This window comes from Cetorhinus maximus, chromosome 26 (genome assembly GCF_964194155.1).
Source record: "Cetorhinus maximus chromosome 26, sCetMax3.hap1.1, whole genome shotgun sequence".
Lineage (NCBI taxonomy): Eukaryota > Metazoa > Chordata > Chondrichthyes > Lamniformes > Cetorhinidae > Cetorhinus > Cetorhinus maximus.
The window spans coordinates 7,302,766-7,325,561 of NC_135904.1; the positions used below are offsets into that span (position 1 = coordinate 7,302,766).

At 45.3% G+C, this 22,796-nt stretch overlaps 1 protein-coding gene across 3 annotated transcripts in view; it reads right to left on the reverse strand.

Annotated features, from left to right (window-relative positions):
• Positions 1-1,086: 1,086 nt before the first annotated feature.
• The window catches only part of paqr5b (progestin and adipoQ receptor family member Vb), a 92,477-nt gene continuing 70,767 nt past the window's right edge, over positions 1,087-22,796 (reverse strand). For all 3 annotated transcript variants that reach the window (XM_078530046.1, XM_078530045.1, XM_078530047.1), the window contains exons 6-8: positions 7,825-7,921; positions 5,011-5,155; positions 1,087-2,765 (exon numbers count right to left, since the gene is read on the reverse strand). In XM_078530046.1, the coding sequence (XP_078386172.1) occupies positions 2,500-2,765; positions 5,011-5,155; positions 7,825-7,921 (508 nt within the window). In that variant the 3' untranslated portion in view covers positions 1,087-2,499. The remainder of the gene's footprint in view (positions 2,766-5,010; positions 5,156-7,824; positions 7,922-22,796) is intronic.

Here is a 22,796-nt window from a genome sequence, read left to right on the forward strand (position 1 = left end):
AGCTTTTCTGTAACTTCAAAACAAAAGATCTATTCCTAGCCATTACAAGAAGGGAAACAAGTACCTGAACCAATTTTCAAGAGGCCACCTTTAGACATTAATCTACAGGGTTAGATGCAAAGTGAAGTAATAAAATTCTGTGTAAAAATTCACATCCTTGCCTTCAGATTCTTCCATGGCCTCGCCCCCCCCCCCCCCCCCACCCTCATCCCTCCCCCCTCATCCCTCCCCATCTCTGGAGCCTCCTCCAAACCTACAATCCTCCAGGGTCTCTGTGCTCCTCTAATTCTTGCCTGTTGCGATGAAAATCGAGGATGTGTTCCACTAATGGTGGCCTTCCCTTCACTAACTAGGCCTGAAACTCTGAAATTCCACCCTAAATGTTCCCACCTCTCACTTTCCCTCTCCCTCCAGTAAGTCGCCCTTTTAAATCTTTGACTAAACTTTTGGTTGTCTATTCTAATATCACCTTAAGTGGCTTGTCCGATTACACTCTTGTGAAGTGCCTTTTAACCTCTTTATTATGTTAGGGGTGCTACATAAATGCAAGCCGGTGTTGTAAAGCTCCCACCCCTCTTGCCTTAACAATGCATTTACTGTTGGTTACAGACTCGAGTCTGGTTTACACTGACAACACAGGTAACAATGTACCTTCGCTATTAGATTTAATTTTAAAATTTGGTGATTGAGTAAAAACAGAAGAACAGAGGTGTACAAGGGATGATTTTTTTTAAAAGAAGGCCAGGGTTGGATCAGAGGCAGGAGAGTGCCCGTGGCAAGTTGGTGCCAGCGGCCGTTTTGCCAGTACAGGAACGGGATCCTGACCCCGAGGCGATTTTGGGGAGCAGGTTGGGGATCAGAACAGCTACCCTCCTGTTAGCAGCAGGTAGCCAATTTAGGTTAATTAAATAATGGGACTGAAAGCCAACAAATCTCCTGAAACTCTTTCGAGTTATCAACAGTCACAGATTGCAACTCTTTCGAGTACAATCACAGTTCTTGGTTTCCGGGAGTGGGACAAGAACCCACAACCCTCTGATTCAAAGGCGAGGGTGCTATGAACTGAGCCAAAGCTGACACTACAGGGTCTATTAAGACCTTGTTCCTGCACCAACTAAGATTTTCAGCCGCTATGTGGGCAGCCCACATCAGCCTGAAACACATTTAGGTCAATGTGGTGGTCTCAGGTCGGGGTGGGGGAGGGTGGGGGCACGTTTGATCCCGTAAGAGACCCCACCCACCCAGACCCTTAGCGGCCACCAGGCCACAGCTTCCAGAGGGGGTTACCTTCCAAGATCACAGCCAGGCCATTGTGGTTATTTAACACATATAAATAAAGTCTCTCCGTCTTCCATTCAGCAGCTTCCACCTCGGCCGGTGGGGCTGCCAACCTGTGAGTGCTGGCAGGCCTCCCATTGGCCCTCCAGCCTCCTGTCCCTAATTGGATGGTGAGCATGCCCACTGGCCTTTAATTGGCTGAGCCTTCAAAAATAGCAGTGGACATGTCTGGAACAAGCCAGCGGGGGGTCAGGACCTGGAAATGTTCCCGCTGTGGGGGTCCGGACCCCAGGGTGAAAATTCAGCCCAGACAATGTATTCGGGAGCTCAATTTTACAATAAATCTCTGACTGGCTGCACCATTCCTACAGGTCCTCCTGTTCCCAAAACCTGGTCTTGGGAGCTGAATTTCCTTGTGGTGCCCTTCCAATCCGCTCTTGGAAGTTCAGGGAAAGGTCAGCGGAGCTCCCAGAGAAATGTCACCCTTGGGCTCTTGCTGTTCTCTCCGCTGAAGCTACAGTAGAATACTGGGAATCCCAGTGGATATTTTAACCCCATGATTGATTGTAGTGCCTGACCTATAGCCACAAGTGAAGGCAATATTGAGATTATTTTAGCTTCTTGAAGAATGGACTTTAGGATTACAGCCCTAGCCTGGCTACGACATAGTTCAACAACGATGACTGGGTCCCCTCACATTTAAGTTAATAATTAGCCTTAATCACCCCCAATGACAGGATCACCCTACTACTCCAGCCATCTCAAAACATTTCTGTTCCTCTTCCCCAAATTCTGAAAACCAGGCCTCTCAGAGCACAGAACATCAAACCTGCTCCAGAGGAAAGGCACAATGATATGTTCCATTCCTAAGTGAGGAAGCTCCGGCCCCCATTAACTGAAGGAAGTGCTTCCCTGAGTATCAGAGATGAAACACAGGCCACTGCAGCTGAACCGACCTTCCACTTGCCCCAAGGGCAGTTTTATAACCATCTTAAATAAAAGCACGCATGGCATAATATAAATATCCACAGCACCGGACGTAAGCATATTGAAGATTACTATGCACCCATTGAAAGGCACCGCCAATCATTTGGGAGATGTTTCCATTTTAAATAGGAATGTGCTTCATTTCTTCCCGAGTCACAGTGTTATTCCAAGTACTCATACTCCTTTGGAAATCTCGGCCTCTTCTTCAGCGGCTTCAAGGTGAGGTGCGCCATCTTAATCCATCTTGAACTTCTTGTTCCAGTGTTCATATTTCAGTTCGGGCAACTTAGGTGTCCAGTACAGTGCCAGGGAGAATAGTGCTATGATGAGGAGGTTCAACATAAGGGCAAAACCAAGTGCACCAATGGTACCCATGAAAGAAGGCAATGGTGCGTGAAGTGTGAGCCAAGGGTGGCGCAATGACATGTCCATAATTATGGCTTCCATCTGAAAATGAGTGCCTATGATTGCACAGATGTGAAACAGCTGGTGGCTATTACCTGAAAGGAATACGTTCAAAAAGAAAACTGTTATAAAACATACAAACATTAAACAACAGACCCAAAAGCATGTTAAACCAGTCTTATCAATGAAATGACTTTGTGTCGCAGTGCGTTTGTGCTCTTAGTTTCTCACAAATTCTTAGCTTACCACCTATGAAGGGAAGGAACATTACCTCCTAGTGACTGGTTATAGGCACTTGCCATGGAGGCACACTCTTCCCACGATTCATAGCAACATAGAAAGTGCTCTGTTGAAGTTGTGAGACTCCTGGGCATTATTGGATGCTGATGGAACAGTTCAAGGTATAAAGGAGGAACAGCCCACAATTCTCCACATGGAGAGATTCCAAACTCAACTCTGCAATTACAGGCTGTGTGGAAATTAAGCATTGCTCTGCAGAAGTGGACCTAAGGTGCAAGGCCATTCACTCAAACACTTCTCTGGGGTATTAGCACATAGAGCAGCATTGACAGAGGCCTGTGAGCAGTTTGTCTGTAGGGCATCATATTCCAAACTGAGACAAGGGGCTGACTTCAGGCCTCTTTGCTGGTTACCCTCTTCTGAATGTAACACCCACCTGAAGGCCTGGGCAAAACAATGGCCACATTTAAAAAAAACAATTGGGAGCTTATCCATTTATCCATATTACTAAAACAGATCATCTGGCTGTTTTCACATTTCTATTTGTGGGAGCTTGCTGTGCAAAAATTGGCCACTGCGTTTCCTACATTCCAACCGTGACTCTGCTTCAAAAGTACTTAATTGGTAATAAAGAGCTTTGGAGCACCCTTACGTTGTGAAAGGTGCTATATAAATGCATGTCTTCTTTCTTCTTAAGGTTGATCTTGGTGTCCTGTTGGGGATTGGGGGAAGGGGCCCAATAGGGTTTGTTCCTGTTGCTGATTGATGCCCAACTAACACTCACTGTCTGGGTTCAGATGAGAATAATGGTTATTTTGGATGATGTGTCAGAGAGCGAGTACCAGTCAGGGAGCCAAAACCACAAAGAGGGAACGCCTGGAGTAAAGGAGGAATGAGAAATTGGCAAAATAAAGAGAGGGATAGTAAAATAAGCTAAAAGGAAAAGTGTTTAGACCTAATTTTGAAAAAAATATGTCACCTTATGTCTTTGCAGAAAAATTATTAAAAATAGATGTTTTTGTGTCAAGTCCCAGGATGGTTTTAGAAAATTGGATTGAAATGTTTTTATTTGGGCTTTTTGCCCATTTCCCCTTAAACCAATGGCGCTCACATCAGCTGATAGACCCAACCAGCAGTCCACTTGCTCCTTCCTGGATTCTCAAGAGACTGCACATTCCTGAATCTCTGCCTTCCACTTACAGCTACTGGCAAATGGGACAACATTTTGTTGCTTCTGCCTCTCTTATGCTTTGGAAAGAGAAAATGAGGGAATGTCATTTGGAGAGTCCTTTGGTTTAGTTGTCCGTTCAGCATTTCTACGCAGGTGAGTCATTCATTGTGCAGGATGTTTCTGCCTTCCTCAGTTTGTCTCAAGAAAGATTTTGGCCTATCGGGTGGTACATAACATTGCCCCAAACTCAGGTGTCTTAAACACCACAGACGCAGTTCGAGGCTTGTCAGGAAATATCAGCTACATGGCCCACAGTTTAGCTCCATTGTCAATGAATGGGAAATCACTTGTGATTTACCACGGTAAGTCACCCTTTTCATCTGAGGCCCCAGCCAATCTGTTGTGGTGGCACAGAGCAGTGTTGCTGCAATGTGCCATGCCACATTGTTACAGAATACAGCTGTTAATGGACATCAACAACTGGACTCCAGATGTGGCAGAGGGGGAGGGGCAAATTCAAGAGCTGTCCTCTTGCATCATCTATTGGATGATCTCCCCATAGTGGATTCTACCATCCTTTCTTGGCATAGGGTTGGCACATAACTGGCTTTGAATCAGCGAGTCCAGGAATTTCTAAATTGTAAACTGGATTCCAAGAGTCATGTTCTGAAATAACATTGTGATGCAGGGCCATTACTTACTGAGGTTATTAAGGCTTTCATTGTCAACCTGCAAACGTCAGACTTCTAGCTTCATTTAAACCTGGTTCCTAACTCCCATCCGGCTGTCAGTTTTGAACAGACCAAGGGATGGTATCTGGCTCTTGGGGTTGGTGGCACAGGAATGAGTGAGTAACGTAAAGGGTCACAAAGTTAAGGATGATGTTGAGCTTACAGTACAAGAGATTCCAACTCGTCTCAACGCCTTACCGATATAGTCAAACCTCCCTGGAGCCAGGCGCTCGGGCAAGTGTGTCGCAAACAGGAAGCAAGTTAGGAAGGCAAGTGCCACATGTCTGTAGTGGATAGTAATTGTTTCATTGTGTGCGCAACCTTCCCCTGAGCAAAGGAACAACTGCACAGAGAAGAAAAATAAAACGGAAACTGTTTCAGGTACACCGCAATTCATTTATCGAAAACAATCTAAAATTTCACATGATTGTATCTGCAGCTTCCCATTCACAATCCACTTCCACCTCCCACATTGTTACTGACGGTCTCCGATCTATATTTGTAACCAACCTCGTATTCTAAAACTTTCCAACATTGTGATCGAAAATAGCACCTGGTAGGAACTTTTAAACGGCAGTGAAATGAAATGAGGTTTGGGGTATTATTTGGACAGATTTGAACCCGGAATGCCAGCCTTTGCACTCATAAAGTCACTGTGATAAATTACTGGCACTGCAGCTGCAATGGGAAGTGAGCTGGGATTTTGTGCTTGTTGAGAAACTGCTTTTTCACATAGTTTTCAGATGTGTGGAGAAGTGTTTTCTGACTCTGAAAAGACTTCACAGGTTTGCATCTATACAAAGCTGATCCTGAATCTGGCTGCTATTTATAAACTAGATGCTATTCCTTTTTTATAATGTAACTGAGAATGCGAACCTGGAAATCGCCACGAGAAACAAGAACTTGGTTCAAAGGCTACCACGGTGAGAATAGCCCAGGTTCCTAATGGGGTGAATGTGAAACTCTTTATTACACAGAGTAGCTGAGGCAAATAGCATAGCGACATTTAAGGGAAGCTAAATAAGTACATAAAGGAGAAGGGAATAGGCGTAGTGCTGAACAATTTAGCTGAATTAAGATGGGAGGGGGCTTTTGTGGAGCATAAATATTGGAGCATAGACCTGCGAGGGTGAATGGCCTGTCTGGGGTTTAAATTCAACATCCAAGCCTTATGGCTATAACTTTACTATTCTTAAAATATTGAAATATCTAAATCTCTCTAACATTTTTTTGTTTTTTAACTTTCAGGATGGTTTGTTGTGAGTTTAAAGCCAGGCTTCTCTGCTTTTGGGTTTGATTGCGATTTCCACCCATTCACTTCAGTGAACAGAAAACCAGAGTCTCTGACTCCAATGTTTAAATATTTGTCTTTCCTCCAGTGGTGCGGACTCCAGCCGGTACCCCTGTCTCCCTGTGCCTCATCTAAATACTTCATGGGCAGAATATTGCGCTCGTTGGGTGGGTGCGCGCCCGATCAGAATGAGAGTAAAATGATGCGCGATGATGTCGGGCAAGCGTCCCGATGTCATAGCGCACTCACGCGATATTTCAGCCGGCAGACACGCACGGGAGATGGCAATGCACCCGCTGACAATTAAGATGCCTGTTAAGGCCATTAAAGATCTAATTAAATGAAACTTTTTGCTGCCTGTCCAACCTTACGGCTGGCGGGCAGGCGAAAAGGCCAAGCGGCCTTTGGATTTTTTGCGAAATGTCATCCACGGGTGGGATGAGGTTTCGATCCGTCATTAAAAGAAAATCAAAAATTTTTCAAAATAATTTCTAACGTGTCCCCAGGGGACGTGTTGTTAACATTTAAAAAATCTTTCTTTTTTATTTTCAAAGATTTTCATTTCCCTGAGGCAGCTCTGGGCGCTTTTCCTGCGCACACCCATGAATTTCTACACTTGCCCTCCTCCCCAACCCACACACGGGCAGCGCTCAGCACTGCAGCACACCTTTCACACTGGGCGGGTCTTAATTGGCCGGCCAGCGTGAAATCGCGGTCGGCTTCCCGACTACTCCTGCTCCACCGAGCCCGCCCGGTGAGGGCAAAATTCTGCCCCATATGTGAAACTAGGATACCACGAGGGAGAAATTGGTGAGGGCAAGTCCAGTTTTTGGGTGAAAAATTAGCACGATGGGAGCTACCGATTTCAGGGTTTGATGTCTCACTCCCAATCTCCATACAAAAACTGGACTTGCCCTCGCCAAGTTCTCCCCCTCGTATCCTAGGTTCACACATGAGGAACAGGGAGACATAAATACTGCCTGGAGTCCGCACCATTGGGAGAAAACTAGAGGAAAGACAAATATTTAAGTATTGGAGCCTGCACCACATGGGCTGCAGCGGTTCAGGAGGGCGGCTCATCACCACCTTCTCAAGGGCAATTAGGGATGGGCAACAAATGCTGACCTAGCCAGTGATGCTCATGTCCCATGAAGGAATCATAGCAAAAGATCGACACTGGCACTTCTTAAGTGACTGCTCAAGGCCACCAAAAAGGTGAATCAACTTTTCTTTTATACTTACACTAAGTGGATTCTGGAGCACACAAATTTCCCAGCCCAAGGGTTAGCCAGCTATTGTCCCATGGCAGCTTTCACAGGCAGGTCCACTAAAGCACACTTTCCAAAGGAGACGCTGGATAATTATTAGAGGCAGGAATTCTGGCTGGCTTTGCCATAACTCAGGAACAGTGAGATTATTTTTAATGCTCCTAATACCAGCCTACCTGAGATAAACTAACTCAACACAGACCAGGCATTGGACCTGGGCTGGTCCTGGTCTTATTGCTCAGTTATTGGTCCTTTAACTGGGTAAGCTACCAGGAATCAATAACATAATTTCTTAAATATTCAAAACTACTCGAAACCTTTATACACTTTCACACTTCCGCACCAAAACTCAACCCATAGCTCCAGGAGGTCTACTGGTCATACCGGAGATTAGAGACACAGAAACTGCAAGGCCCAGCTCACTACATCAATACTACTTGCTCATAAACTTACCCTATAAAACAGTGGGATGTTATCAAAGAGATACGGGTAAGCAAAGGCCACAATCCGAACCACTTTACTCAGGTTTGGGTAATCCAGTTCTGGAGATCTGAAACAAGAACAATCATTCAGGAAATTTGCACAAATATGTTTCCGTCTTTTTTTACCTGAATAAATACATGGTAACTGCAGTAGAACGTGAAATGGCTTCATTTCAATCTCGTACCACACTTTAGTGCAGTGTTGGCCCAGGTTCAATTCCAGTTTGCGCTGTATTTGCTCACTGCAGCAACTGCAGTGATCCCAGCTGGGTTACTCAGCCCTCTGCGATCTTGTCCAAATGGCCACTTTTTGCATGTAAACTTGGGTGGTGACTACCATTGGGCTGATCGACCACAGGAGGCAGCACGGCCAAGCCAGATCCCGCTCTCCCCATCCCCCCAATGCCACCACGCCCTGCCCTTCCCCCCCCCACCCCCAACCCCACCACCAATCCCCCCTCACCCCCAACCCCACCACCAACATCGAGCAGGAACTGAAGATATCGATTCAGAGTGAAAACCCTGATTGTTTTAGATCGCCCTCATCCAACCCACCCCTTCCCTCGCTCCCTCCCTCAACTGCACAATCCTATTACCATCCCTGGCTGAGACCAGCTAACAGAGCACAGACTGGGTTCAAAACTGGGGCCTTTTTGTTCGTGTGATTCATTACCAACCACATTAACCACTAAAGCAACAGAATATTTGAATTTAAAATAAAGGGAATGAGGGTAAATAGCAGTCAACGTAAAACAACAAAGCAACCAAACAGTATCGTTCCTTCATTGGCACTCAGTGCGCAGTTGGCCTGGTTCCCAAATATGAAGCAGCCAAATCCATGCAAAGCAAACATGATCGAGCAATTTTATCAAAGCCCTGGACTCGTGCAGCCTGACACTCATTCAAGGTGCCCGTGACAACATTGAAAGCACAGATCAATTCCCCTCTCAATGTACGCAAGGAGATCTTGAGTCTCTCAGACTGCCCACATGATAGTAGACGGGCATTGTGAAGCAGATGGGTACCAACGTGTAATCATTATTCCCTCCTACACACCAGAAAACCCCCAAACCCCTCACTCCTGATGGCGTTGACATCTTATTGATCTACAGGCCCATTGGTTCATGTACCCTTCAGTAATTCCACCTTTGGGCGATTCTGTATACGTGGGTCTAGTCAATGGGGCCATGTGAAGGCTATTCAACAACGGAGGGAAAGATTAATCCTGTCTACAGGCTGGATGGTAGGAATCAGGGTAGGTTTTTCTTCCCTTACACAGAGACAGTGAGATCAAATAACCCTATCATAATTCTGACTGTAACCAGCAGCTCAAGAATCAAACATGGCTCCTTCCTATCTGCATGGTTTCAAGAGCTGAAGTGAGAATGGGATTTGGGTGGTCACAGTATGGCGAGTGTATCTTGTGTGAAGGTCAGGAGTGGGGTGGAAACCAAATGAACACCCACCCAAGAAATTTCACTGCAAACCGTCACTATTATTGTGGTGGGACTCTAGTGAAAAGAAAAAAATCACCTCGGACTGCAAAGAGTGAATGTAAGAACTAAATAAAAGCGTGAAAGTGAAGCTGCTGCAACCAAGCAGAACAGGGTACAAAATAAAATTAAGCACTGTCATTCTCAGGTAGAAACATAACATATTCATTCTGATATCCTGCCTGTACTATTTCAAAGCAGGCATTTCACAGCGTGCTATAATAGCACAAGGAGAACTTGGAACACGCATGTTAGTCAACCACACAAGAAGGGTGCTAATCATCATTTCAACCCTATTGTCCTTTAGCTGTTATTTTCATTACCTTTCCACGATCTTGCAGTTATAATGGATGAAAGGCAAGCCAAGCCTGCGGAGGAGTTACCAGAGCAGGGCAGCGAGGGGAAGGAAATAGCAGGTTTTGGGTTAGTAACAAAGAAATTGGAAATAGCAGCGTTTTATACGCACATTACACAGCGTCACATCGGGAAAGGAAAAACGCCTCATAGAACCAGCATTGCCCTGCAAACCAGGTCTATATGAAGAGACATTTAACAAACCTTTCTTCATTTGTTCCCCACACACAATGCCAACAATGTACCAGCTGTGGCTCAGTAGTTAGCACTCTGCCTTCTGAGTTAGAAGTTGCTGGTTGAAACTCCACTTGAGCACATAATCCACGTTTGCATTTCAGTGTCGTACGGACAGTTGGAGGTGTTGCTTCTTAGAGCACATCTGCCCTCTCAGGTGCATGTAAAAAGCCTATGAAGCTATTTGAAGGCGAGCAGGGGAGTTCTCCCCAGTGTCCTAGCTGATATTTATCCCTCAACCAACACCCTAAACGGGTTTCCTGGTCATTATCTCAGTGGCATTTTTGGGAGCTTGCTATGTGCAAATTGGCTGCCACGTTTCTTATATTGCAACAGTCACTACACTTCAAAAAGTACTTCATTGGCTGCAAAACACTTTGGGACATCCTGACGTTGTAAAGGGGCTAAATAAACGCAAGATCCATCCTTTAGAAAGCGACAATGTGAATCATCACTAAGTGTGAGACTTGCACATGGCACTGAGACAGCAGAGACGTGTTTGTGAAAATCTCCTCTGGTATTTCTTAACAAAATCACAAGCAGGTTTCAACTTCAGTAAAAAAAAAAAATTTTTAAAAAAATCTTCACAAACTGAAGGATCACATACAGCTTCCAGGGAAAATTCCAGTCTGAAAAAAAGTGATTCTTTTACTCCTCGGTTAGGTATTCATAGCGCAGTCACATTGTGACATTAATGCAGCTTAGTGGCTTATCAATGGGAATAAAACCTTGCCTTTAATGTGTGGTAGCTTTGAATTTGAAGGTTTTTTTTTTAAATAAAGCTTGGTGTGAGGTGCCGCTCAAGTACTTCAACTCAATTTTAAAGATTCATTTCAAAAAATGCCAATTTAGTAATGGAAATAGAAGATGATGGATTAATACAGCAAGCCTGCAGCATCTGAACTGGGAACAAAGACAATGAGTGCAGAGCTGAAATATTAACCTATTCCTTCTCTTATCAGACATGGATGGAGCTGCACTGTTCTTTCCAGTTTCTTCTGCTTTTAAGTTGATTTTAGACATAGTGGGAAACTATTTCTGATGCACCCTTTCTGCCTTGACAGAAGCAGCCAGCAGGGGCCGCAATTTCCTGCTAACGTTTTAAGATCAGAGCAAAATACTGCGGATGCTGGAAATCTGCGATAAAAACAGAAAATGCTGGGAAAAAAAACTCAGCGGGTCTGATAGCAACTGTGGAGAGAGAGAGAGACCCTTTAATAAGAGTGGTTAGAATGTGGAACTCGTTGCCACATGGAGTGATTGAGGCGAGGGGAATTTAGCTAAACGCACACGGGATAGAATTTTACCTTTGGCGTGCGGGCGTGCGCTCAACACGCCACGACATAATATGACGCGTGATGACATCATGCGTGTGTCCCGACGTCATCGCGCTGTCTCGCAATGTTTCGTTCGTCGGGCGCGCAGCCAACGCCGATCATTGAAAGGCCTATTAAGGCCATTAAGAAGGTAATTAAGTTGAAGTTTACGCCGCCCGTCCAGCCTTACGGTTGGCGGGAAGGCAAAAAGGCCAAGCGGCCTTTGCATTTTTTTTTAGGAAGCCTCATCCACGAGCGGCTGAGGTTTCCTAAAGCTATTACAAATTAAATAAAAGCTTTCTTCTGAAATTAAAAACGTGTCCCATCTCGTGTGACACAGTCACATGAGGGGGACACGTTTCATTGAATTTTTATCGTCTTTATTAATTTTTTCAAAAAGCGTTTCCATCCACCTGAGGCAGCTCCGTGCCTCAGGGAGACTGAAGCGCTCTTTCGCACGCCTGCGCAAACTGCCCGTCAGGCCTGCTCTCCCTCCTCCCCCCTTCCCTGCACAGGCAGTGCTCAGCGCTACCGCTCACGATCTACGCAGGGAACCTGCATGAAATCGCGGTGCGGAGCTGATTGCGGGCAGCGGTCGGATCCCCGGCCGCTCCCGCTGAGCCCGCCCGACACGGGAAAAATTCGGGCCGTGGAAACAGGATAGAAGCACATGTTGCAGGGTGAGATGGAGTAAGTTGGGAGGAGGCTCGTGTTCAGCATTAATAATGACAAAGCTGAATGGCCTGTTTCTGTGCTGTAAATTCTATGCAACACCATGTAATGACATTTAAAGCAGGATGCTTTAGCCCTGAATGAACATGAGGATGTTAATGGTCATCAGGAAGATATTAATCACAGAAAAAAAAAACCTCAACTTCTATCTCCTCGATAATAACATTTAAGGTTGGAGCTCTGATGGGTTCTTTGTGGGACTTAAGTTATGCTGTGGCATTAAACGTGTCTAATTTTTCACCACTCCCTCTGCTTCCCTCTGAGATTGTGGTCCTCCAGGCACCAGTGGTTGATGCCTCACTGATCACCCAGGTGGGGACTATTCAACCACACAAGCCATTGCGTCCTGACATCTACACACATGCAATTTCCATCTGGGATCACTGGACAACCAGCAGAGCGGAAACTCCAGCTGATTTGCTTCCTTCTCTGGGAAAGAAACAACATAACTTGACATAACACTTTTCAGCTAATTACAAAAACAAATTATGGTAATAATCCTGAAAGTGCTGTGAGCAGCAGTGCTACAGGTAGGGTAGGGACACATAAAGATGTGAATGTGCTCATGGTGACACCACTGAATCATTTCAGGCAACATGACAAGAAGAGCTGAGAACCCCGGCACTCTAATCGCTAAGGATCACTCTAAGGATCACAAACCTGTTAAATGAATTAGCTTTGCTCCAACTTCAGCATAATTAAAAATTTAATTGGTAAATAAGAGTTTTCATGACTAATAGTTGGAAGGAAGAGATCCTATCTCAAAGAGTACTGCATTTTGAGCTCAATGTTTAAACAAGGACAAAGCAAGGCACAGACACTCTGCTCAAGTTGCTGATTCATAACATGCAGTTCAACTTTGGGTATTGTTTATCCTAGATAAGGTTCACCATGTTTGGTAGGAATCTTTGGCAGACTTCATGTTCGGTACGGTTCATGGTTGGTATGGCTCATCTTTGGCTATGGTTGGTTATCTTTGAGTAGGATTCATCTCTGGGGAAGTTCATCTTTGGGTGAGGTTGACATTTGAGTATGCTTCATGTCTGGGTGTTCTTTGTTGGTGGTCATGTTTTGTCGCTGTTTATGGTTGCGTGATCTTCATGTTTGGGTGGAGGTCATTTTAGGTAGGGTTAACGTTTTATGGGTGGTTTGTGTTTGCATGGGGAACATATTTGCGTGCTCTTTGCTTTTGGGTTGGGTTCTTTATGGGCGCAGACCAGGTTTTGTTGGGTTCATGTTTGGGCAGGTTTCAGTTCTGGGTATGGTTCAGTCTGAGTTCTCTTACAGCATCACAGTATCTTTACAGTGCAAAAGGAGGCCATTCAGCCCATCAAGTCTACACTGGCTCTATCTGAAAGAGCATTCCACCTAGTCCCACTCCCTTGCCTTAACCCTGTAACCTTGCACATTCTCTCTCTTCAGGTAGCAATCCAATTCCCTTTTGAATACTCGATCGAACCTGCCTCCATCACCCTTTCAGGTAGTTTGTTCCAGACTCCAACCACTCTCTGAGGTGCAAAAAATTTTCTTCACATCACATTTACTCATTTTGGCAATTATTTTGAATCTGTGCCCTCTAGTTCTTGATATTCTTTTGAGTGGGAACAGTTTCTCACTATTTACCCTGTCCATACCCCTCAGGATCTTGATATCTCTGTCAAGTCTCCTCTCAGCTGCCTTTTCTCCAAGGAAAACAGTCCCAACCTCTCCAATCTATCCTCATAGCTACAGTTCTTTATCACTGGAATCATTCATGTGAATCTCCTCTGTACTCTCTCCAAAGCCTTCACATCCTTTCTCAAGTATGGTGCCAGAACTGGATGCAGTATTCCAGACGAGGCCTAACTAGTGTCTTTTACAAGTTCAACATGAATTCCTTACTCTTGTACTCAATGCCCCTATTAATAAAACCTAAGATACTATATGCTTTATTAACTGCTCTCTCAACATGCCCTGCCATCTTCAATGACCTATGTACGTATACACTGAGGTCCCTCTGTTCTTGCACTTCCTTTTGAGGCTCTCCCTTTATTTTACACTGTCTCACCATATTTTTCCGGCCAAAATGAATCACCTCACACTTCTCTGCATTGAACTTCATCTGCTACTTGTCTGCCCAATCCACCAACATGACTATGACCTTTTGAAGTCCAAGGCTTTTCTCATCACAGTTGACAACATTTCTAATCTTCGTATCATCTGCAGATTTTGAAATCATGCCCTGCACACCACAGTCAAGGTCATTAGTAATGTCAGGAAGAGCAAACACTGATTCCTGGGGAGTTCCACTACAAACTTTCCTCCAATCTGAAAAACAACTATTTATCATGACACTCTGTTTCCTGTCACTTAGCTAATTTCTTATCCAAGTGTCTACTTTCCCTTTTATTCCATGACCTAGAATTTTGCTCACAAGTCTGTTGTGTGGCACTGTATCAAATGCCTTTTGAAAATCCATATACACCACATCAACAGCGTTTCCCTTATCAACCTTCTCTGTTACCTCCTCAAAAAACTCCAGCAAGTTAGTTAAGCATGATTTCCCCTTAGTGAATCTATACTGACTTTGCTTAATTATCCTGTACTTGTCTAAGTGAGCACAGATGTACAAGAAAATGTAGATGTACAAAGGGACCTGGGTGTCCTTGTCCATAAGTCACTAAAGGCCAACATGCAGGTGCAGTGAGCTATTAGGAAGGCTTTATCACAAGAGAATTTGAGTGCAGGAGTAGTGAAGCCTTGCTTCAATTGTATAGAAGCTTGGTTAGACTGCATCTGGAGTAATGTGTGCAGTTTTGGTCACCTTACCACAGAAAGGATATTATTGCCATAGAGGGAGTGCAATGAAGGTTCACCAGACTTGTTCCCAGGATGGCAGGTGGAACTGTCTTATGAAGAGAGATTGGGCAAACTGGGCCTTTATTCTCTAGAGATTCGAAGAATGAGAGGGAGAGGTGATCTCATTGAAACCTACAAAATACTTAAAGGAATAGACAGGGTAGATGCAGGTAAGATATTTCCCCTGGTTGGGGTGTCTAGAACCAGGGGACACAATTTCAAAATAAGGGGGAAGCCACTTAGGACTGAGATGAGGAGAAATTCCTTTACTCAGAGGGTTGTGAATCTTTGGAATTCTCTACCCCAGAGGGCTGTGGAAGTTCAGTCATGGAGTATGTTTAAGGTAGAGATTGAAAGATTTCTGATCAACAATAACGTAAAGGGTTATGGGATAGTGTAGGTAAAAGGCATTGAAATGTTCGATCAGACATGATAGTATTGAATGGCGGAGCAGGCTCAACAAGCTGAACGGCCTTCTCCTGTTCCTATGTTCCTAAGTGACTATTGATTTTATCCCATACTATAGTTTCCAGATGTTTCCCTACCATTGAGGTCAAACTGACAGGTCTGTAGTTGCCAGCTTTATCCTTGTACTCCTTTTTGAACAAGGGTGTAACATTTGCAATTCTCCAGTCCTCTGGCACCTCCCCTCTGTCTAAGGAAGACTGGAAGATTATATCACTTGTGCCTCTGCAATTTCCACTCTCACTTCCCTCAGTACCCTTGGATGCATCTCATCCGGTCCTGGTACCTTATCTATTTTAAGTAAAGATAGCCTTTCTAAGACTTCCTTCCCCTCGATTGTAAGTTTGTCTAGTGTACCAGTTACCTCCTCTCTCACCTCAGCCTGGGTAGCATCCTCTTCCTTTGTAAAGACAGATGCAAAGTACTTGTTCAACACCTCCGGTACTCCTCCAGCCTCCACATGCAAGTCCCCTTTTTTGTCCCTAATCTTTCTTTAACTACCCTTTTATTATTTACATGCTTATAGAAGAGCTTGGGATTCCCATTTATGTTCATTGCCAACATCTTTTCATGCACTCTCCTTGCTTTTCTTGTTAGGTTTTTCACTTCCCCTCTGGCCCTTCTCAATTCAGCCTGATTCTCCATTGTATTTTCTATCTGCAATCTGTTGTATGCGCACTTCTTCCTTTTCATCTTTACCTCTATTTCTCCTGTCACCCAGGGCGCTCTGGATTTATTTGTCCTACCTATACCCTTCTAGGGAATATACCTCGACATTGTCTGCAAAACTTTTTCTTTGAAGGTGGCCCATTGTTCTTTTCTGCCAACATTTGATTGCAACTCACTCGACACGAATGCATTCTCATCCCATCGAAGTTGGCTTTCCCTCAATTAATTATCCCATCTCTGGATTGTTCCCTGTCCTTTTCCGTGATTAACCTAAACCTTATGGGTAGAATTTTCCATGTGGCATGTGGCCCACGCGCTCGAGCATGAAAGAGCACGCGATGACGTCAGGTGTGATATCGTGGCCGACAGTCCATTCCCCGGCCGCTCCTGGGCCTGCCCAACGCAGCCGCCCGCCAACCCAAAAATTCCACCCTGTGATACAATGGTCATTGTCCCCTAGAGGCTCTCCCAAAGACATTTGACCCACTTGGGTCAACTCATTCCCAGAACCAGGTCCAAAAGTGCATGTCCTTTTGTTGGATTGGAAACACACTGCTGCTGAAAATTATCTTGAGCACATTCCAGGAACTCTCGCCCCTCCTGTCCCTTTGTACTATTCCTATCCCAGTCTACATTTGGATAATTGGAGTCCCCTATTATGATTACTCTATCATTCTTGCACCTCTCTGTAATTTCTTTGCAATTTGTTTCTCCACATCCCTTCCACTAGTTGGTGGTCTATATACTACACTGATCAATGCTATTGTACCCTTTTCATTCCTTACCTCTAGCCAGAGAGATTCCATGCCCTCTGGAACATCCTCTCTCTCCAGTATTGTAATGCCATAATTAATCAATATTGCCACTCTCCCCTTTTTTCTTCCTTTCCTGTCTCTCCTAAATACCTTGTACCCAGCAATATTTAATGCCCAGTCCTGCCCTTCTTTAAGCCCGGTCTCTGTTATAGCAATAATATCATAATTCCATTTGTCAACCTGTGTCTGCAGTTCACCAATCTTATTAACCTCACTCAGTGTATTCACATACATGCATATTAGCCCTGATTTAGGCTTTTTACTTTCCCTTTTATTCTGACCCCATCTAATGACTTACCATTGCCTACTCTAATTCTATCAAACTCTCCAAGCATCTTATCTACCTTAATACTACTCTCTGGTATGTCCTCATTATCAGTTGATCCTTTGCTATTTCGCATTGCCAGCTTTTCTCCTCTTCACTCTGAATATCCTCTCAGGTGCCCATCCCCCTGCCAATCTAGTTTAAACCCTCCCCAACAGCATTAGTGAACCTCCCCGTGAGGACACTAGTCCCAGTCCTGTTAAGGTGTAACCCGTCCTTCTTGTACAGGTCCCACCTGCCCCAGAACCAATCCCAATGCCTCAGAAATCTAATGCCCTCCCTCCTACTCCATTTCTCTAGCCACATGTTAAATTGCTCAATCTTCCTATTCTTATTCTCACTAGCAGTTGGCATTTGGAGTAACCCTGAGATTACTGTTCTTGAGGTCCTGCTTTTTAATTACCTTCCTAACTCTTTAAAATCTGCTTTCAGGACATTTCCTACCTATGTCATTGGTCCCAATGTGGACTATGGCTTCTGGCTGCTCGCCCTCCCGCAAAAGAATGTCCTGCAGCCGCTCTGTGACAGCCTTGACCCTGCCATCAGGGAGGCAACATACCATCCAGGAGTCACCTCTATGGCCACAGAAACGCCTGTCTGCCCCTCTAACTATGGAATCCCCTACCACTAGAGCATTTCCACTTTTCCACCTCCCCTCCTGTGCAGCTGAGCCACCAGTGGTGCCACAAACTTGGCTCTTGCTACAGTCCCTCTGAGGAACCATCTCACTCACCAGTATCCAAAATGGGAAAGCAGCTAGAGAGCAAGATCGCCTCAGGGGATTCCTGCATTACCTGCGCGTTCCTCTTAGATACTCTTGGCGGTCACCCATTCCCTTTCTGCCTGCGTACTTCTTAGATGCAGTGTGACCACCTCTCTGAAAGTGCTAGCCACATGATCCTCAGCTTTGAGAATGCACCACAGCGACTCCAGTCACCGCTCAAGTTCTGCAACCCAGAGCTCAAGTGTCTGCAGCTGGGGACACTTCCTGCAGATGTAGTCATCGAGGGCACTTTGTGCCTGCATAACTGCCCACATCCCGCAAGATGCACATTCTACATGGCCAAGCTGCACTGACTTACCTTAAACTTTGTATAAAGTGTTTACCCACCTGTCACTCACTAATCATCTCCTCCTCTCCCTCTTGCACCTCTTTATGAAGTCCTGCTGCTCTCTCCCTCTCGCACTCTTTTATCTCCTGGGCTCCTCTCTAGTTCCCTATGACTTCACACTTGATTTTCTCCAAATCTGGTTGGTCCACTGAGACCCACCACCCAGCACCACAACTAGCTCCTTTTGAACTCCCGGCTCCTCTCATGCTCTTTTATTATGTGTTAAGTCATTTAATTTTTTTTTCTTAATTTACTTTATAATTAACAAATCCTACTGCTCAGGCTAAGCTTACTACTATTTATAAACTGTACTGGCGCTAATAAAGCATTACAATTACAAATAAATGACCAATTTGAAAGGCAAAGCAAAGGCAATGGACACTCACCAGCCAATCACCTACCCGCTCCCCTGTCATGTCACACCTTGATTTTTCTGACCTACATCACATCAGGAACATCCCAGAGGAACAGCCCAGGAACAATGAATCATGAAAATTATTTAAGCGGCATTACCATCATAGCACTACGCTAAGATGACCTCTACTTTCTTATTCTTATAAAGTGTATGAGGCAGCAAAAGTGACAACAACTTGCATTTATATGGTGCCTTGAACGTGGTAAAATGTCCCAAGGCACTTCTTACAGGGCCATTATCAAACAAAATTTGCCACCAAGTCCCATACGGAGATTAGGACAGATGACCAAAAGCTTGGTCAAAGAGACAGGAGAAATTGAGAGGTTTAGGGAGGGAATTCCAGAGCCTAGAGCCTAGGCAGCTGAAGGCATGGTCACCAATGGTGAAGCAAATAAATTTGGGGATGTGCAAGAGGACAGAATTGGTGGAGGAATATTGATAATTGGAGGAGAGATATCTCGGCGGGTTGGAGGAGGTTACAGAAACAGGAGGTTCACTGGAGTGGAGAAGTTAAGAGGTGGCTTTGTCCAGGAGAAGCACAGCTGGAGAAATGGTGCAAATGGCTGCTGAATATCGAAGGCCCAATGCCATCTTCTGGGAGCAATCAGGGTTAAGCATTGAATGTGCCCTTTCCAGTTTTGCCCATGTAATGATAACCTAAAAAGCAATCCATGACATTTCCACTTGTGGTGGAGGTCAAAATCAGAGGACACCAGGATAGTCACTAATAAATCCAACAAGGAATCCAGGAGAAACTTCTTTAGTCAGAGATTGGTGAGAATGTGGAACTTGCTACTATAAAGAATGGTTAAAGTGAATAGGCTAGATGTGTTTAAATGGGCAGCTAGATTAGTGCAAGAGGGAGGAAGGAATAAAAGGATAAGCAAACAGGTTTGGCTAAGGTAGGGTTGGAAGAGGCTCGAATGGAGCATAAACGTCGCCACGCACCAGTTGGGCTGAATGGCCTGCTTCTGTGCTGTAATTTCCATGCTTTTTTGTCTAATAGAGGGTCCTAACCTATCTGACAGGACACCTCATGGTTGCCTTGCTGACTGACCTGTGATGTCTTTCCCTGGCCACCAGAGAGGTCGTGATTGGACTTCTTTGCACATACAAGTAACCAAGCCTTTGTGGTTATTTTCCTGTTACTGCCCATGCTGGGGAACATATCCATGGCTCTCAAATGGGGCAGGTTCCACCTAAAATAACTTTGCTTCACAAGAGGACTCATGAGAGAGAGAGTGAGAGAGCGAGAGAGAGAGAGAGTGAAAGAGAGAGACAGAGAGAGAGTGAAGGAGAGAGTGACAGAGGGTGTGTGTGAGTGAGAGAGGGAGAGAGGGTGTGAGAGTGAGGGAGAGACAGAGGGAGATATGAGAGAGAGAGAGAGAGAGAGAGGGAGACAGAGTGAGAGAGGGTGTGAGAGCGAGGGAGAGACAGAGAGAGAGAGGGAGACAGAAAGAGTGAGAGAGGGTGTGAGAGTGAGAGAGAGAGACAGAGGGAGATATGAGAGAGAGAGAGAGAGAGGGAGACAGAGTGAGAGAGGGTGTGAGAGTGAGGGAGAGAGAGAGAGAGAGAGGGAGACAGAGTGAGAGAGGGTGTGAGAGCAAGGGAGAGACAGAGAGAGAGAGGGAGACAGAAAGAGTGAGAGAGGGTGTGAGAGTGAGAGAGAGACAGAGGGAGATATGAGAGAGAGAGAGAGAGAGAGGGAGACAGAGTGAGAGAGGGTGTGAGAGTGAGGGAGAGAGAGAGAGAGAGGGAGACAGAGTGAGAGAGGGTGTGAGAGCGAGGGAGAGACAGAGAGAGAGAGGGAGACAGAAAGAGTGAGAGAGGGTGTGAGAGTGAGAGGGAGACAGAGGGAGATATGAGAGAGAGAGAGAGGGAGACAGAGTGAGAGAGGGTGTGAGAGTGAGGGAGAGAGAGAGAGAGAGAGGGAGACAGAGTGAGAGAGGGTGTGAGAGTGAGGGAGAGACAGAGAGAGAGAGGGAGACAGAAAGAGTGAGAGATGGTGTGAGAGTGAGAGAGAGACAGAGGGAGAAATGAGAGAGAGAGAGAGAGAGAGACTGCCTGTGTAATGGGTGGGTGTGTGTGAATAATGAGGAATTTAGTCCTGGCTCTCTAATTACACCATCAACCACAAAATGAAACCGTTTGTGGAAATCAGTTGAAGCCAGGGATTGAATTACTGCCTCGTAATCAGTCACAGCCCAGCCATCTGGCTTATTTTCCTTCCTTTCACAATATATTCTAAACAGAATGTTAAATTAAAAGAATCAGTGTAATGGCTATGCTGCAGCTGTATAAGTTCAGCCTGTGAGAACGTTAGAATAACGTAATGACTATGCAGTAGTCATATTATCCGATATATTTAAAGAGAAGCCACATAAATACATGAGGGAGAAAGGAATAAAAGTGAATGCTGATAGGGTTAAGTGAAGTAGGGGGAGACTCATGTGAAGAATAAACAATGGCATTGACCTCATAGGCCAAATGGCCTGTTTCTGTGCTGTAAATTCATTGCAATGTTGAAATCAGGCACAGGATAGATTAATAATAAAATAATTTGGTACGAACATGGACAAAAGAGCTGAGCTCCAGAGGTGAGATAAGAGATAAGAGCGAGGTAAGGGTGAGGTTAGAGTGACTGCCCTTGACATCAAGGCCGCATTTGACCGAGTGTGGCATCAAGGAGCTCTAGCAAAACTGGATTCAATGGGAATCAGGGCGAAAACTCTCCATCGGTTGGAGTTATACCTAGCGCAAAGGAAAATGGTTGTGGTTGTTGGAGGTCAGTCATCTCAGCTCCAGGACACCACTGCAGGTGTTCCTCAGGGTAATGTCCTCGGCCTAACCATCTTGAGCTGCTTCATCAATGACCTTCCTTCCATCATAAGGTCAGGAGTGGAGATGTTCGCTGATGATTGTACGATGTTCAGTACCATTCGCGACTTCTCAGATACTGAAGCAGTCCATGTCCAAATACAGCAAGAGCTGGACAATATCCAGGCTTGGGGTTGACAAGTGGCAAGTAACATTCGCACCACACAAGTGCCAGGCAATGACCATCTACAACAAAAGAGAACCTAACCATCTCCCCTTGATATTCAATGGCATTACCATCACTGAATCCCCCACTATCAACATCCTGGGGTTACCATTGACCAGAAACTGAACTGGACTAGTCATATAGATACTGTGGTTACAAGAGCAGGTCAGAGGCTAGGAATCCTGCAGCGAGTAACTCACCGCCTGATTCCCCAAAGCCTGTCCACCATCTACAAGGTACAAGTCAGGAGTGTGATGGAATACTCTACACTTGCCTGGATGAGTGCAGCTCCAACAACACTCAAGAAGCCTGATACCATCCAGGACAAAACAGCCCATTTGATTGGCACTCTACCTACATATATTCTCCACCACCAACAAATAATGGCAGCAGTGTGTGCTATCTACAAGATGCACTGCAGGAACTCACCAAGCCTCTTTAGGCAGCACCTTCCAAACCCATGATCACTACCATCTAGATGGACAAGGGCAGCAGACACATGGGAACACCACCACCTGGAAGTTCCCCTCCAAGCCACCCACCAACCTAACTTGGAAATAGATCCCTGTTCCTTCACTGCCGGTGGGTCAAAACCCTGGAACCCTCCCTAACAGCACTGTGGATGTACCTACACCACACAGACTGCAGTGATTTAAGAAGGCAGCTCACCACCACCTTCTCAAGAGCAATTATGGATGAGCAATAAATGCTGGCCTAGCCAGCGATGCTCACATCCCATGAATGAACAAAAAAAAATCTCCAATCCAACTAGAGAGAATCCAACCATCTCCCATTGACATTCAATGGCATTACCATCGCTGAATCCCCCACTATCAACATCCTAGGGGGTTACCATTGACCACAAGATGAACTGGACTAGCCATATAAATACTGTGGCTACAAGAGCAGGTCAGAGGCTGGGAATTCTGCAGAGAGTAACTCACCTCCTGACTCCCCAAAGCCTGTCCGCCATCTACAAGGCACAGGTCAAGAGTGTGATGGAATGCTCTCCACTTGCCCAGATGAGTGCAGCTCCCACAACACTCAAGAAGCTCAACACCATCCAGGACAAAGCAGCCCACTTGATTGGCATCCCATCCACCACCTTCAACATCCATTCCCTCCACCACAA